This window comes from Ceratotherium simum, chromosome 3 (assembly GCF_057802395.1).
Source record: "Ceratotherium simum simum isolate JZ-2026a chromosome 3, ASM5780239v1, whole genome shotgun sequence".
Classification (NCBI taxonomy): Eukaryota; Metazoa; Chordata; class Mammalia; order Perissodactyla; family Rhinocerotidae; genus Ceratotherium; species Ceratotherium simum.
The window spans coordinates 65,000,426-65,018,699 of NC_141902.1; the positions used below are offsets into that span (position 1 = coordinate 65,000,426).

General features: G+C 34.7%; 1 protein-coding gene across 16 annotated transcripts in view; it reads right to left on the reverse strand.

The window, feature by feature from the left end:
• Nucleotides 1-18,274, reverse strand: part of MYO9A (myosin IXA) — a 273,318-nt gene that overhangs the window by 201,480 nt on the left and 53,564 nt on the right. For all 16 annotated transcript variants that reach the window (XM_087428635.1, XM_087428628.1, XM_014780883.2 and 13 more), the window contains 2 exons: nt 7,280-7,374; nt 2,083-2,145 (listed from right to left, as the gene is read on the reverse strand). In XM_087428635.1, coding sequence (XP_087284761.1) covers nt 2,083-2,145; nt 7,280-7,374 — 158 coding nt within the window. The remainder of the gene's footprint in view (nt 1-2,082; nt 2,146-7,279; nt 7,375-18,274) is intronic.

Genomic DNA, 18,274 nt, shown 5'->3' on the forward strand with positions numbered 1-18,274 from the left:
AAATTAGAAGAAAAAAAGAGCAAACTAAACCCAAAGTGTGCAGAAGGAAATAATAAGCATGAGAGCAGAAATAAAATAGTGAATAGATAAAAATCAGTGAAACCAAAACTTGGTCCTTTGAAAAGATCAACAAAATTTCCAAACCTTTATCTAAACTGACCCCAAAGATGGGGAAGATTGCTATGGTCTGAATGTGTTTCCCTCAAATTCCCACATTGAAATCCTAACCCCAAAAGGTGATAGTATTAGGAGGTGGGGCCTTTGGGAGGTGATTAGGTCATGAGTGTGAAGCCCTCATGAATGGGATTAGTGTTCTTATAAAAGAGATCCCACAGAGCTCTCTATCCCCTTCCACCATGTGATGACCTATCAAGAAGGCAAGAGTTATGAACGAGGAGGAGGGCTCTCACCAGAATGCGAGCATGCTACTAGCACCTTGATCTTGGAATTCCCAACCTCCAGAACTGTGAGAAATAAATTTCTGTTGTTTATAAGCTACCCAGTCTGTGGTATTTTGCATTCCAAAAGATCTAAGACAGTGCATGGGAGACGGTTTGGATGCCAGCGAGGGGCAGCAAGATAGCCAGGGAGGCAGGAATGAAAGGGGGGACATTACTATCAACCTTATAGAAATAAAAAAGATTATAAGAGAATACTATAAACATTTTTTTTTGCCAGCAAATTAGATAATCTGGATGAAATGGACAAATTCCTAGAAAGATAAAAACTACTAAAACTGACTAAAGAAGACAGAAAATCTAAAGAGACCTAAAACAACTAAGGTGTTTGAATTAGTAATCAAAACTTCCCACAAATAAAAATCCAGAACCAGATGGCTTCACTGATGAATTCTACCAAATTTTAAAGAAGAATTAACCCAATCCTTCACGAACTCATCCCATCGCATTCTATGAGCCAGTATTACCCAGATATCAAAACCAGACAAAGACATCAGAGAAAAAAAAAAAAACGTACAGCTATACCCCTTATGAATATGGACACAAAAAGTCCTCAACAAAACACTGGCAAGCCAAATCCAGCAACATATAATAAGGATTATACATACATCTGCAAATCAAATCCAACAAGATAACAATCAGTTTACAAGCTCTGGATATTCACCTCCCATTGATTCTTCACAACCAAGGAAAATCAGGCTTATATCCCTGCCACTCCATTAAAATGTGTTAGAAAAAGTTACTAATAACTTTCTAATAGCAGTACCTGTTAGCTCTGTAAGTCTTTTTGAAGCTATTCTCTTCCTGAAACTGTCTTCCCTTTATTTTGAAACACCTCTAAGTCAGATTTCCTCTTCTGCTAGCCACAAAAAAATTAACAGAAAAGTCTGAGTTCTAATCCTAACTTTGCAGGTAATTCATTATGATAATGCTAGCTATTAACTATTGAACTTTTATTATATATAAGGACCACACTGAGTATTTTATAAAATGTTATTTCATTTAATCCTTTAAACAACTCTAGGATAGTTTTCCATCTGTAAAACAGGAATAAATAAGAAGCAGAGAGGTTAAATGAGATGCCAAAGGCATATCCAATATTTGAATGCAGGTCTGTTTAACTTCAAACTCTGGATCTTAATTTTATTTTGTCCCACTGTAACATGAAGCAAATCATTTACCTCTCTGATATTTGGTTTCTTCATCTATAGGAAATTACATATATCATCTCTGAAGTCTCATATACCTCAAATATTATAATGAAATTAAGAACTTTATTAAAAACTTTTCTCAAATTAGAGAAAGAACACTAAAACATGGAAAAAGGTCCAAAGGCACAATGCTCACAAAGAGCTTTAAGATACCACCTGTGATACCACTGTTTTCCTGCTCTGATAGTTTGCCTAGAATTTAGAAAAGGCAACAGAGTTCTATACACTCATTAAAAAATCTCCTAGCAGCCTCTGAAAAAGTGCTGTGTTCTGTCCATGACAGACATAGCAATTATACGTAAAGCTACGCATGGTATAAACTCAATTAAGGGTCATAATATACAAAGATCCTAAAAGTCAATCTGCATATACAAATGTTAATTTGATCTAATTATATAAATAAAAATATGTACCTTTCATTATGCTCTTGATAAACAAGTCTGGACTTCTCCAGCAGATATTTTTCAACATAGGCACTAGAAGAAAAATAAAATTGGTTGATATAAATAACAAAGCTTAATTTAAAATAGACATTTTTTCAGAGAAGATACAAAAGTATAAAGAATACTATTATTCAGATTGTTTTAGTACATTTACCATTAAAATTGTGTTATGGACACTATTAGTGTTATCCATGTTAAATTCATAAACTCATTAAGTCTTTTCTTTTTTTCAATAAAGCAAAGTCAAGTCAGAAGTTCAAAACACAGCACACAAGACCCTCCCATGACATAAACTTTACTTTCTTTCCAGGTTCATATACCACTACCCATTCTTTCAGACATTATACTTTGGCCAGACTTTACTAAATAAGGCTCAAAGATATACTTTCTTTACATATTCATGCTATTACCACATGCTGGAATCAATTTATTTAATATTTGCAGATTTACTCAATAAGTATTCATCAATTGGGCACTGTGATAAACATCACTCAAATATGTAAACAAGAGATACACTACCTGTTCTCAAGTGGCTTACAAACTAGTAGAGAAAATAGGTAAACTAGCAGCTATCACACTGAGTTGATAAAGTTTATTATAGAGCAATGACCAGGATATTACGGCTGTACCAAGAGAGACACATAAGATTCAATCCAAGAAGGAAAAAGCATGTAAGAAAGAATTCTCATGAAGGGTGAGTACATAGCACATAGTAAATATTCATTAAATATATCCAGTGAGTGACTGAGTAAATGACTCTGAAATCTGAAAGACTGACCAGAAGAAGGCAAAGAGAACTGCCTTTATGTAAAGGCATAAAAGAAAGGGGGGACTCATCAACCTCAGGGAAGACAATTAGTTAACATGGCTAGAGAATGAGATAGGCAAATGGCCTAGATCAAGAAGGACCAATATACTATAGGCCAGAAGAATGGAATTTATCCTGAAAGTAATGAGGAACTGAAACATGAATTGTACTTCTAATATATTATTCTCTTTTTAGCCTGTACTTTTCAAGTCTTCAATATCTCTTACCTAAATTGGAGCAATCAGTTAAGATCTCACTGGAAAAAGGGGTTCTATAGTCTGAAAATTAAAAGCGTTAGACTACTGAATCCAAATTACTTAGCACAAATTTCTCTGGGGTCAAAATCTTGACTCTTGAGCTTTTATTTCCCTCAGTTCCCTCCCACTGCATGCTCTCTATTTCAGTCACTCCCAAATACAGGCTATTCCTTCAAGCATGCCATTCACTTCTGACTGTATTGTTTGTTTTTTTTTTTTAATTAAATTTTTTGTTTATTGCAGTAACATTGGTTTATAACATTGTAAAAATTTCAGGTGTACATCATTGTACTTCTATTTCTGCATAGATTACATCATGTTCACCACTGACTGTATTGTTCACGCTCTTCCTTCCACTTCTAATTCCCTAGTCTATTCCCAGTCTCTGTCCAGTAGATTCCATTCATTCATTAAAATGAAGCTCAAATGTGCCTTCTTGGCAAATGCATTGCCACTACCACCACTAGTAATTAAAACTGATCACTTCTGAATTACCATTATCATCTCTAGTCTAAACTAGTGAAACAGGATCTTATCTGTCTAAAACGGGAGAAAGGAAACTAACATAAACTAGTGTGTTAAATTCTTATACCCACCCTGCACACAAATATTACTGCCTCTAGTTTACAAGTGGAAAAATTGATATTCAAAGACATTAAGATCATACAGCTAGTGGGGCCGGCCCCGTGGCTCAGCGGTTAAGTGCGCACGCTCTGCTACTGGCAGCCCGGGGTTCGGATCCCGGGCATGCACCGATGCACCACTTCTCTGGCCATGCTGAGGCCGTGTCCCACATATAGCAACTAGAAGGATGCGCAACTATGACATACAACTATCTACTGGGGCTTTAGGGAAGAAAAGGAGGAAGAATGGCAATAGATGTTATCTCAGAGCCAGTCTTCCTCAGCAAAAAGACGAGGATTAGCACGGATGTTAGCTCAGGGCTGATCTTCCTCACAAAAAAACAAAACAAAAAACAAAAACTAAATAGATCATACAGCTAGTAAACAGCAGAACCATGACTTGAACCCAGGTCTATTTTAACTACAAAGGCTCTCTCTTTCAACTATACCAACATACTCCTGGACATCTCTCTTTCCTCCCCTCCAATCCATGAGCTATACTGCTACAAGAATATCTATCTATAAAATAAGATCTATTCATGTTGTTCCTCTACTTTCACTTGCTCCCCAAACTAAACTGTATGTAGGAGTGAACTGATGTTATGCCCATCTGGAATTGTTTTTTAAAATACATCAGCATAGAAAAAGAAAAGGGAGATAGATTAAGCAAATATGGCAAAATCTGAAAACTACTGAATCTGAGTGGGAGTTTCGTATACTATTCTCTTTACTTTTGTAGGCGTTTGGCATTTTTCATAAAAATTTTTAAATCTGCTTCCCAGTGTCAAGAGGATAAATTATAAACATTACAGCTTTAGTCACAATCTGAAACCAACTGACTACTATGCCCATAATCCTCAGCCACTAAATTTACCTTCTCAAGTACACCAAGCTCTTGTCATGATTCCATTCATTTGCTAATGCCAGTTCCTCAGTCAATAATGTGATTTCCCACTTTTTCTGACCGGCAAATTTTCAAGACCAAAGATAAAAATCACCTTTTTTTCTGTAGTCCTTCAGATACATACTTCAATCATTGCACTTATCTCATTTACTGTAATCATCTTATATATGTCTTCCCAAAGAGACTATGAGAACTTTAATGGCAGAGAACATTACATCTTTTCATATCCTCAACATTTAGCACAGTGCCTGGTACTCAAAATGAACTCCAAAAATGTTTGCTTAATAAATGATAAAATGAAAGATAAAAATATTCAATATATATTTGTTGAAAATGTTAAGTTAAAAGTGTTCAATATGTATTTGTTGACTTACTAATCAAGATGAAGATTTCTGCTCATCATTGATGCAAGGGAAAGTTTAACATTTTTAGGTAGTCACTTAACATATAAGAGCCTAATTTAAATTCATAAAGTGGGAAAATAAACATCTGCCATTCCTAACTCATGAAATTGTCTAAAGAATCAATGAATATATATATTGATATTTTGTAACTTACAAAGCAATATACACAATTTTATCTATTATCAACTTCTCCTACCACACAATCATAAATACTAGGAAAGAGTAGCCTGACAACTTGACTGCATCCCACTTTTATAAGTAAAAGTTCCAACTGTACCTTTGGAAACTGAGGATTCCTCAAATCAGGAAAGAAATGAACTATGAAACTTGGCATTAAAGAAGGATTTATCCTTCTTGTTTTTATTTTTGTTTTTTTGGGGAAAAGAATGCACTTAGTTTTGGTCAAAATTTAAAATTTACATGCAGAAGTAAACTGATAAGACTTAAGCATAATCAAAATAGCATAAAAAAAGAAAAATACAGATCAATCTCACTTCTTAATATGGATGCAAAAATCATGAATAAAAACTAGCAAACAAAACATAACAGCCAATTTATATATGTTTGTGTATAAATATGTCTGTGTATGTATGTATATATGTATGAATGTGTATGTCTTTGTACTGACCAAGTGGAATTCTTTTCCCAGGAATGCAAAATGATTCAATTTTAGGAAAATAATGATATGAATAGATCTCAGAATGAAAATCACGCTAATCTCCACAGATACCAAAAAAGCCTTTGATAAAATCCAATAGCCATAACTAACAAAAACACTCAAAGAAAATTAAAATCGATGCTTAATTCATTAACATGAAAAAAATGTCCTAAAGCCAGTATTTGACCTAGTGGAGAAAAGTAAAGGCATTCAAATAAAGTCTGAAACAATTATTATCATAGTATAGGAGGTATGAAACCAGACAAGACAGAAAATAATCAGAGGCAGAGATAGAAGAACAGAAAAAAGAATAAAAGTATTTATTTTTGCGAATATGGTGATATATCTAGAAAAGGTAAAAGGAACAACAGTAAAACTAATAAAGACAATAAAATAATTCAGTAAGATATAAAATTAATATAAAAACCAACAGTCTTCATATATACAAACAATATGCAATCTGAAGATATAATGCAAAGAAAAATCACACTTATAATAACAATAAAATGTGAAAATAAAATACTTAGGAATAAACTCAACAAGAAATACAAAAACTTAAAAACATTTCTACAAAGCACAAAGATGTCAATTATACTCAAATTATATATATATTTAACATCAGTCCCATAAAATAAAGCCATGAAAGACGCAGAAGAACCTTCGATACATATTGCTATGGGTAAGAATCCAATCTATTAAGGCTATATACTACCTGATTCCAACTATATTACATTCTGGAAAAGGCAAAACTCTGGAGACAGTAAAATGATCAGTGGTTGCCAAAGGTTACTGGGTGGGAAGTGATGAACAGGTGAAGCACAGAGGATTTTTAGGGCAGTGAAACTATTCCATATGATACTTGTAATGGTAAATACACGTCTTTATACATTTGTCAAAGCCCACAGAATGTACAACACAAATGGAACACACTAACCCAAGATGTTATTAATAGGGGAAACCGGAAGATAGGATGAAGAGGTATGTGGGAACTCTCTGTACTTTCTACTCATTTTTGCCATGAACCTAAAGCTGCTCTAAAAATAAAGTCTATTTATTAAAAAAAAAAAGTTATAAAGAATATTGCTGGCACAACCAGAGGACTCTGATCATAGTCTGTGTAATAAGAAATACAGTAACAAAATTAAATTTCTTGATAATAATTGTATTATGTAGGAATATATGATTGTGGTTGCTTTAGGAAATACAGTAATTAGGGAGTCAAGTTATATGCACAACTTACTCAAAAACAATTTAAGAAAATGAACATATGCATAATATAAAGAGATATAGCAAATGCAGTAAATTGTTAGCACTTAATAAATCTAAGTAAAGAATGTATGAGTGTTACACTATTATTAGCATTTTTCTCAGGTTTGAACTTTTCCAAGAGGAAAAAATGTAGTGCAGACACTAACGTCACTATTCTCATTAAAGAGCAAATGATGAATCTATGGTTATGAAGGAGCAATGGTGAAAATATAAACACGCTCCAAAGCCTGCTACTGCTACTTACCCAAGTACAGTGCCTGTTTCTTGGTAATTTACTTGAATAAACTTTCCAAAACGACTTGAATTGTTATTATGAGCTGTCTTTGCATTTCCAAAGGCCTGTCAAAATAAACAGTTCTCATTAATTTCATTTAAAAAAAAAAAATGGAAAATCCGGCTTAGGTCAGCTCAAAGAGACAAAATGCTAAAGAGATAGTAGAAAAGCAATTCACTTACACTTTCAGACTCTGTAGTACAGGTAAAGTAAAAGAAAGCAAGTAATAAATGAAATAAAACCAAGTATGTAGTATTTTATGCTATTCAGTAAAATAAATCAATTTTAAACTTAATGCTTATTAAAATTCAGACTTCACTTTCATATTCCAGAGCCAGCAAATTTTCTTAATAATTTATATATATATAAATCTTGCTAAACTGAAATAATAAGGGGCTAGGAAAAAAATAATTACATCAAAATAATTACAATTTTAGAATACTATAAATGAAATGAACTTTCATTACATAATGTACACTTTATGAACTTACTTAAAACAAAGCTACCGTACTAATTTTAAAAGAATAAAAAACATATAAACTTCCTAAATTGTTACCTAAAGTACACACCATAAAATGGAATACTACACAGCAATAAAGGTAAACTACAGACATCAACATTGATGAATACCAAACATTATGCCAAGTGGAAGAAACCAGACACAAGAGTACATATTGGAATACAAAATTCTAGAAAAGGCAAAAAAAAGAGTAACAGGAAGCATATTAGTTTTCTGGGAATGGAGGTGGGGTTGAGAAATGTCTACAAACGGGCACAAGGAGTAATGAAAATATTCTATAGCTTGATTGTATACATAGGTGTATACATTTCTCAAAAATCATTGAAGTGTACATTTTAAATGACTATTTTATGGTAAGTTACTTCTCAATAAAATTGATTAAAAATGAAATTTAGGGCCACCCCGGTGGCATAGTGCTTAAGTTCACATGCTCCACTTTGGCAGCCCAGAGTTCACAGGTTCAGATCCTGGGTGCGGACATACGCACCACTTACCAAGGCATGCTGTGGCAGGCATCCCATATAACATGGAAGAAGATGGGCAAAGATGTTAACTCAGGGCCAATCTTCCTCAGCAAAAAGAGGAAGATTGGCAACAGATGTTAGCTCAAGGTGAATCTTCCACAGGAAAAAAAAAAAAGAGTAACAGCTGATTTCTCAACAGAAACCCAGGAAGGATAGAAGATGGGGGGATTATATATTCGAGCACTGAAAAAAAAGCCTGTCAACCAAGAATTCTATGTCCAGTAGAACTATCCTTCAAAATTAAAGGAGAAATTAAAACATTCAGATAAACAAAAACTGAGAGATTTCATCAATAGCAGAGGAGCTTTACAAAAAATACTAAAAGAAGTAATTCAAGCTGAAATGAAAGGACTAGACAATAAAGAAAATCCACATGATGAAATAAAGACCACAAATAAAGGTAAATATAAATGTAAACACAAAACAAAGTACAAATATTTTTTGTTTGTAACTCTTTTTTCCTCCTATCTGATTTGAAAGACAATTCCATAAAACAATAAATACAAATCTGTGTCTATGGGTATACAATGTAATATAAACATGTAATGTATATGAAAATAAAAGCACAAAGGAGGAGGAAAAAGACAGAGCTACACAGAGAAAAGTTTTTGCGTATTACTGAAGTTAAGTTGGTAGTAATCCAAATTAGATTCTTATGTTAATTGGAATGTCCGTGAACACCACTAAGAAAATAACAACAAAAAGAGAGATAACAAAATCTAAATGGTATGCTAGAAAACATCTATTTAACGTAACAGAAGGTAATGATGGGAGAATACAAGAACATAAGACAAAAAAAAAAAAAACGGGAGACATAAATCCTACATTATTAGTAATTACATTAAATGTAAATGGATTAAACACTGCAGACAAATGGCAGAATGAATTAAAAAGAAGTGATCAAACTACATGCTTTTCCCAACAGACATATTTCAGATTTAAAGATACAAATAGGTTCAAAGTAAAAGGATGGCAAAATATATCATGCTAAAATATATCATAACTAAAAAAGAGCTGGAGTGGCTATATTAATGTCAGACAAAATTGAGTTTACGTAAAAAAATGTGACAAGAGACAAAGAAAGACATTTTACAATGACAAAAGGGCTAATCCAACAAGAAGATAGTGATTAGAGATTTCAATATCAGAGGTTCAATAAATAATTGAACAACTACACAGAAGATCAATGAGGAAAAAGAAAACTTGAGAAACACTATATACCATCTAAACTATGCAGACATCTATAAAACATTCCACTCAGTGACAGCAGAAATCCAAATGGAACATGGAATGGGCTTCAAGATAAATCATATATTAAGCAATAAAACCAGTCTCAGTAAGTTTAAGATGGCTAAAATCATACCAAGTATGACATGCAAACACAATGGAGTGAAATTAATACTCAGTACTGGAACAAAATTGGGGAAATTCAAAGATGGGTGGAAATTAAACAACACATTCCTAAATAACCAATGAGTCAAAGAGGAAATCACAGGAAAATTAGAAAAGAGTTTGAGATGAATGAAAACAAACACACAATATACCAAAATTTATGGGACACAGCTAAAGCAATGCTTAGAGAGAACTTTATAGATGTAAAAGCCAATATTAAAAAAGAAGATCCCACTTCGATAACCTAAACTGCCACATTAAGAAAAGAGAAAAAGAAGAGTTAATGAATGTGAGAGCAAGCAGAAGGAAAGAAATAATAATGATTAGAGGGGAAATAAATAAATAGAGAATAGACAAACAAAGAAAATTAACAAAAGCAAAAGCTGATTCTTTGAAAAAAGATCAACAAATTGGCAAAACTTTTAGGTACAGAGGCCAAGAAAAAAAGAGAAAAGACTCAAATTACTAAATTCAGGAAAGAAAGAGGGAAAATTACTACTAACGTAACAAAAATAAAAAGCATTATAAAACAATAGCATGAACTAATCAATCAGATAACCTAGATAAAATGAACAAATTCCTAAAAGATACAAACTACCAAAACTGGCTCAAGAAGAAATAAAAAATATGAGTAGACCTACAATAAATACATTGAAACAGCAAAAAAAAACTTTCAAAAAAAGCTCAGGACCAGATGGCTTCACCATCTGGTGAATTCCACCAAACATTTAAAGAAAAATTAACAATAATCCTTCCAAAAATAGGTCAGGAGGGAGAACTACCTAATTTTATAAGGCCAAAAATATTTCACTGAAACCAAAATCAGACAAAGACAGCAGAAGAAAACTACAGACAAATATCGATTGAAACACAAAAATTCTCAAGAAAATAGTAGCAAACTTAATCCAGCAACATATGAAAAGAAGTATATACCATGATAAAGTAGGATTTGTATAAGGAAAGAAAGGTTGGTTCAACATACAAAAACGAATGTAATACACAGTATTAATAGACAGACAAAAGTCACATGATCATCTGAATAGATACAGAAAAACATTTGACAAAAGCAACACTTTTTCATGATATAAACACTCAAACTAGAAATAGTAAGGAACTTTCTCAATCTGATTAAGAACATCTATTAAATATATGGGCTTACAACATACTTTCTGGTGAAAGACTGAAAGCTTTCCCCCTATGATAAGAAAGAAGACATGGATGTCCGCTCTCATCACTTCTATTCAACACTGTACTTAAGTTTCTAACCAGGACAACTTAAAAATACAAAGAAAAAAAGGAATCCAGATAAAAGGAAGAAGTAAAACTATCTAAATTCACAGATGACATTATCTTATACATAGAAAATACAAAGGAATACACAAAAAGAGCTATTAAATCTAATAAACAAATTCAACAAAGTTGCAGGATACAAAAATAATATACAAAAAAACCAATTACATTTCTCTATACTAGCAATGAACAACCAGAAAATGAAATTAGGAAACACAATTCCATTGAAAGTAGATTACAAAACCTAAAATACTTAGGAATGATTTAACAAGAGGTGTAAGACTTGTACACTGAAAATTAAAAAATGTTGCTGAAAGAAATTAAAGAATACCTAAACAAATGGAAAGACATCCTGTATTTGTGGGGGGGAAAAAAAGACTTAATATTGTTAATATCTACAGATTCAATACAATCCCTACCAAAACCTAAGCTACCTTTTTTGAAGAAAGCTAATTCTAAAAATAACATGGAAATTCAAGGGACCCAAAATGCCCAAAACAATCTCGAAGGACAAGAAATTTGGAGGATTCACATCTCCCAATTTCAAAAATTACTATAAAGTTACAGTATTCAAGACCATGTAGTACTAGCACATAGATAAACATATAGATCAATGGGTTAGAATTGAGATTAAGAAATAAACTCTTACATTGCCGGTCAACTGATTTTCTACAAAGATGTCAAGACAATTCAACGGGGACAAAACAGTCTTTTCAATACATAGATATACACATGCAAAAAAATGCAGCTAAACACCTACCTCTTACCATATAAAAAAAATTAATTCAAAATGAATCAAAGACCTAAATGTAAGAGCTAAAAGTATAAAACTCTTAAGAGAAACCATAGGTGTAAATCTTCATGACCTTGGATTTGGCAAAGGTTTCTTAAAATGACACCAAAAGTACAAAGTACTAAAGGAAAAATAGATAAACACGACTTCATCAAAATTAAAACTTTCGTTCTTCAAAGGACACAGTCAAGAAAATGAAAAGAAAATCCACAGAATGGAAGACGATCTTTGCAATTCATATACTGATACACAAGTTGCATCCAGAATACATAAATAATTCTCACAACTCAATAATAAAAAGACAAAGAATCCAATTTAAAAACGGGCAAAGAATTTTAATAGACATTTCTCCACAGACGATATACGAATGGCCAACAAGCACATGGAAAACACACTCAACATCATCAGTCATTAGGGAAATGCAAATCAAAACGACAATGAGATACCACTTCACACACACTAAGATGCCTGTAATCAAAAACAAGTGATAGTGAGGATGTGGAGATATGGAACCCTCATACATTACTAGTAGGAATATAAAATGGCGTAGCCACTTTGGAAAACAATTTGGCAGTTCCTCAACCAGATAAACATAGTAACCATATGACACAGCAACTCAACTCCTAGGTATATACCCAAGAGAACTGAACACATATGTCCCCACAAAGTCCTGTACATGAACAGTCATAACAACATTATTCACATAGCCAAAAAATAGAAACAACCCAAATGTCTATCAACATATGAACGGATAAACAAAATGTAGTATGTCTATGCAGGGGAATATGATTCACCCATAAAAAGGTATGAAATAGTGATACACACTACAATATGGACGAACCTTGGAAACCCTATGCTAAGTGAAAGAAGTCAGACACAAAAGAATATATATTGTATGATTCCACTTATTATTCTAGATATGAAATATCTGGAATAGGTAATTCCAGAGAGACAGAAAGCTCCAGGGGCTTTGGAATGAATACATGAAAATGTTTTGAAGCTAGACAGAGGTAGTGGTTCCATAACATTGTGAATATACTAAATGCCACTGAACTATAAACTTTAAAAAGTTACTTTTATGGTATGTGAATTTCACCTCAAAAAATTTTAAAAAAAAAAACAAGGAAGAAGAAAAGAGAAAAAGTTAAAGAGAACAAGGAACACGTGGGAGTAACAGGAAAAAGTACAAGAAGATAGACAAACTTAACCATATCAGGAATCTCATTAAATTTAAATGGTACAAGCATCCCAATTAAAGGCTAACCATGGTCATATTACATAAAAAAGCAAGACCCAACCATAAACTGTTTACATATAGCTCTTTAAACATAAAGAAACAAGCTAAAAGTAAAAGGATGGAAAAAAATATCTTGCTAATACTAGCCACAGGAAAGCTAGAGTGGCTACATTAATATCAGACAATGTAGATTTCAGAGTAATGAATATTATCAAGAAAAAGAGAGCTATTTCATAATGATAAAAGGGCCAATTAATCAAAAGCAAGCAGCTATAATCATAAATGTGCACGCACCAACAAGAGAACTTCACATACAAGATGCAAAACCTGACAGAAATTAAAGGAGTAATGGAAAAATGTACAAGTATAGCTGGAGGTATCAAGACCTCTCTCTCAATGATTGATAGAATAAGTGGACAGAAAATCAGCAAGCATGTATTGGACTTCAACACCACTATGAACAAAATTAATAAGACTGACACACATAAAACACTCCACCCAATAAGAGTAGAATACACATTTTCTTAAGTACATATAGAATATTTACCAGGAAAGACCACATTCAATAAATTTAAAAGGATTCCAGTCATACAATGTAGTGTTATCTAACCACAAGATAATTAAATTACAAATCAGTAGGAGATAGGAACTAAATATTTGTAAACTAAATAACATAAATCTAAGTAACCCACGGTTCAAAGAAGAAATCAAGAGAGAAATCAGCAAATATTTTGAACTAAATGAAAACAAAAACACGTATCAGAATTTGTGGGATGCCACTAAAGTAGTATTTAGGGGAGAATTTATATCACTAAATGACTTTATAAGAAAAGAAGAAAGGTCTCAAATCAATGACCTCAGATACCACACTAAGAAACTAAAAAAGAGCAAATTAAATGTAAGCCAAAAACTAATAAAGATCAAAGCTTAAAATTAATAAAATATAAAACAGCAAAACAACAACAAAATCCATGAAACCAAGAGCTGGTGCTTGTATAATAAGGGAATATTGTATAAAACATTATGCCAATAGCTTTGAGGACTTAGATTAAGCAATTTCCTAGAAAGACACAAAGTACCAAAGCTCATTCCAGAAGAAATACATAACATGAATAACTCTGTATCTACTTTCAAAACTGAAACTTTGTTTAAAACCTTCCTGATGGCAGAGTGAGCGCTTCCCTTAGTCTCTCTCCCTTAAGATACAACGAAAAGGACATTCATAAACCAACATTCATAAATCAAATGTCACAGGACATTCACACAACACAATAGGCATCTGAGAGATCCACACAGTCATACATCTGAAGGTAGGGGGGCTGGACCTACCTGGGAGGCAGTGGAAAAAGGTAAGGAGATCTCCTCTCACTCCCCAAGGGCGTGAGACCTTGTGGCAGCCAGCACACAACACTGAGAGGAGAAGGGGAAAAAGACAGCCCTCTGTGGGAACACTTGTGCTCTCAGAATTGCCTCCCAGCCTGTGGGAAGGCTCCACACCGAGGAAGCTAAGCAATTGCAGGGACATCCACACCAAGCCAAAGACTTGGCAGATAGTGAGTGCAGAGCAGGGGCACGCAGGATTGCATACATGAAAGAAAGTGCCCCTCCCCCCATCGCCTGGAGCACCACCTTGGACGGTTGGCCAGAACAGGGGATTCGCACCAGAGAGCCTGTGCACATGTGTGTAAAGCAGCAGCAGCCGAGGGTAAACGCAAACGGGCCCAGTCAGCACAGCTTCCAACAGACAGGCACATCTGCCAGGGGTCACAGGGGGCTCAGAAGACACAGCTCCTGCCCCTTCCAGTGGCAGCAGGTGAAATCAGCAACTAGATACTACCACTATGCAACAGCACAAATCCACCCCATCAAATAGCATGAAAACATATATTAACACTCCAGACCAGAGGGAAAATGACAAGTATCCAGAAATCAATCATTAAGTCACAGAAATTTACAATCTAAATGACAGAAAATTCAAAATAGCTATCATAAAGAAACTCAACAAGTTACAAGAAAACACAGAAAGACAGTTTAATGATCTCAGGAATAAAATTAATGAACAGAGGGAATTCATCACAAAAGAGATTCAAACTATAAAAAAAAAAAATCAGAAATGTTGGAGATGAAGAACACAATGAATGAGATACAAGAAAATCTGCAGTCCTTAAAAAATAGAGCTGATATCACAGAGGACAGAATCAGTAATTCAGGGCCAGCCCCGTGGCTTAGTGGTTAAGTGCGCGCGCTCCACTGCTGGCGGCCCGGGTTCAGAACCCCGTGCGCACACTGATGCACCGCTTCTCTGGCCATGCTGAGGCCACGTCCCACATACAGCAACTAGAAGGATGTACAACTATGACGTACAACTATCTACTGTGGCTCTGGGGAAAAAAAATAATAATGAAAAAGAATAAAATTTGAGAATCAGTAACTCAGAGGACAGAAATCTAGAAATGCTGCAGATGGAGGAAGAGTGAGAACTAAGACTAAAAAGGAATGAAGAAATTATCTGAGAAATATCCAACTAAATTAGGAAATGCAACATAAGGATTATAGGTATTCCAGAGGAAGGGAGGGAGGGAGAAAGGAACAGAGAGCTTGTTCAAAGAAATAATAGCTGAGAACTTCCCCAACTGGGGATGGATCTGGAATTACATGTAAACATAGCTAACAGAACTCCTTATTACATCAATATAAAAGACTATCTCCAAGGCGTACATTAGTAAAACTGGCAAAAGTCAATGACAAAGAAAAAATATTACGGGCAGCAAGGCAGAAGAAAATAACCTAAAAAGGAACCCCTATCAGGCTTTCAGAGGGTTTCTCAGCAAAAACCTTACAGGATAGGAGAGAGTGGAATGATATATTCAAAATACTAAAAGACAAAAACTTTCAGCCCATAATACTCTAGCCAGCAAAAATATCCTTCAGATATGATGGAGAAAAAAAAACTCTCCCAGATAAAGCTGAGGGAGTTCATTGCCACAAGACCCCCCCTCACTACAAGAAAGGATCAAGAAGGCCCTCATACCTGAAAAAAAAAAAAAAGGGTTTACAAAGCCTTGAGCAAGAGATAAATACAGACAAAATCAGAAAAGGTTAGCAAACACTTAATTATAACATTAAAGATAAAGGGAAGGAAAGCATCAAAAATAACTATACTCACTTCATTATAATCACAAACTCACAAAACAGACAGAATAAGCTTTGACAACAATAACTTACACGGGGAAGAGGAAAGGGATGGAACCTGCTTAGACTGAGGAAATAAGAGACTATCAGAAAATGGACTATCTTGGGGGCTGGCCCAGTGGCACAGTGGTTAAGTTTGGCACATTCTGCTTCGGCAACCCGAGTTCACAGGTTCAGATCCCAGGTGCGGACCCACACCACTCATCAAGCCATGCTGTGGTGGCATCTCACATACAAAAAAAAAAAAAAAATAGAGGAAGATGGGCATAGATGCTAGCTCAGGGCCACTCTTCTTCAAGCAAAAAGACAAAGATTGGCAACAGGTGTTAGCTCAGGGCCAATCTTCCTCACCACCCCCCCCCAAAAAAAGAAAATGGGCTATCTCATCTACAAGATCTTTTATACAAACCTCATGGTAACCACTAAACAAAAAATCAGAGCAGAGACACAAATTATAAACGAAGAGAAAACTGAGCAAATCATCATAGAGAAACACCAAACTGAACTGGCTGTTGGAAATACATGGGACAAGACACAAGGGAAATACAGAACAACTGGAAAACAAGTGATAAAACGGCACTATTAAGCCCTCATATATCAATAATCACTCTAAACGTAAATGGATTGGATTCTCCAATCAAAAGACATGAAGTGGCTGGATGGATTAAAAAAACCAAGACCCAACAATATGCTTCCTCCAGGAAACACATCTCAGCTCTAAAGGCAAACACAGGCTCAGAGTGAAGGAATGGAAGACAATACTCCAAGCTGACGACAAACAAAAGAAAGCAGGTGTTGCCATACTTATATCAGACAAAGTTGACTTCAAGATAAAAAAGGCAATGAGAGACAAAGAGGGGCAGTATATAATGATAAAAGGGACACTCCACCAAGAGGACATCACACTTATAAATATATATGCACCTAACACAGGCGCACCAAAGTACATAAAGCAACTATTAACAGACCTAAAAGAAGAAATTAACAGCAACACAATAATAGTAGCGGACCTCAACACCACACTTACATCAACGGATAGATCATCCATACAGAAAGTCAACAAGGAAATAGTGGAATTAAATGAAAAACTAGACCAGATGGACTTAATAGATATATAGAGAGCACTCCATCCAAAATCAACAGAATACACATTCTTCTCAAATGCACATGGAACATTCTCAAAGATAGACCATATGCTGGGAAACAAGGCAAGCCTCAACAAATTTAAGAAGACTGAAATCATATCAAGCATCTTTTCCAAACATAATGCTATGAAACTAGAAATCAATCATAAGAAAAAAAGCTGGGAAAGTGACAAACAAATACGTCAAGACTAAAAAACATGCTACTGAAAAACAAATGGATCATTCAAGAAATTAAAGGAGAAATCAAAAAACATCTGGGGGCCAGCCTGGTGGTGTAGCAGTTAAGTTTGCATGCTCTGCTTCCATGGCCCAGGGTTTGCAGGTTTGGATCCCAAGTGCGCACCTATGCGCTACTCATCAAACCATGCTGTGGCAGGCATCCCACATATAAAGTACAGGAAGATGGGCACATATGTTAGCTCAGCGCCAATCTTCCTCACACACACACAAAAAAATCTGGAGACAAATGAAAAGGAAAATACAGGGCCGGCCCTGTGGCTTAGTGGTTAAGTGTGCGCACTCCGCTGCTGGCGGACCGGGTTCAGATCCCGGGCAAGCACCAACGCACCGCTTCTCCGGCCATGCTGAGGCCGCGTCCCACATACAGCAACTAGAAGGATGTGCAGCTATGACATACAACTATCTACTGGGGCTTTGGGGGAAAAAATAAAGAAAGAAAGAAAATTATAAAAAAAAAAGGAAAATACACCATACCAATTCATATAGGATGCAGCAAAACTGGTCCTAAGAGGGAAATTCATAGCAATACAGGTTCACCTTAACAAACAAGAAAACTCTCAAATAAGTAACCTTAAACTACACCTAACAGAACTAGAAAAAGAAAAACAAAGTCCAAAGTCAGCAGAAGGAAG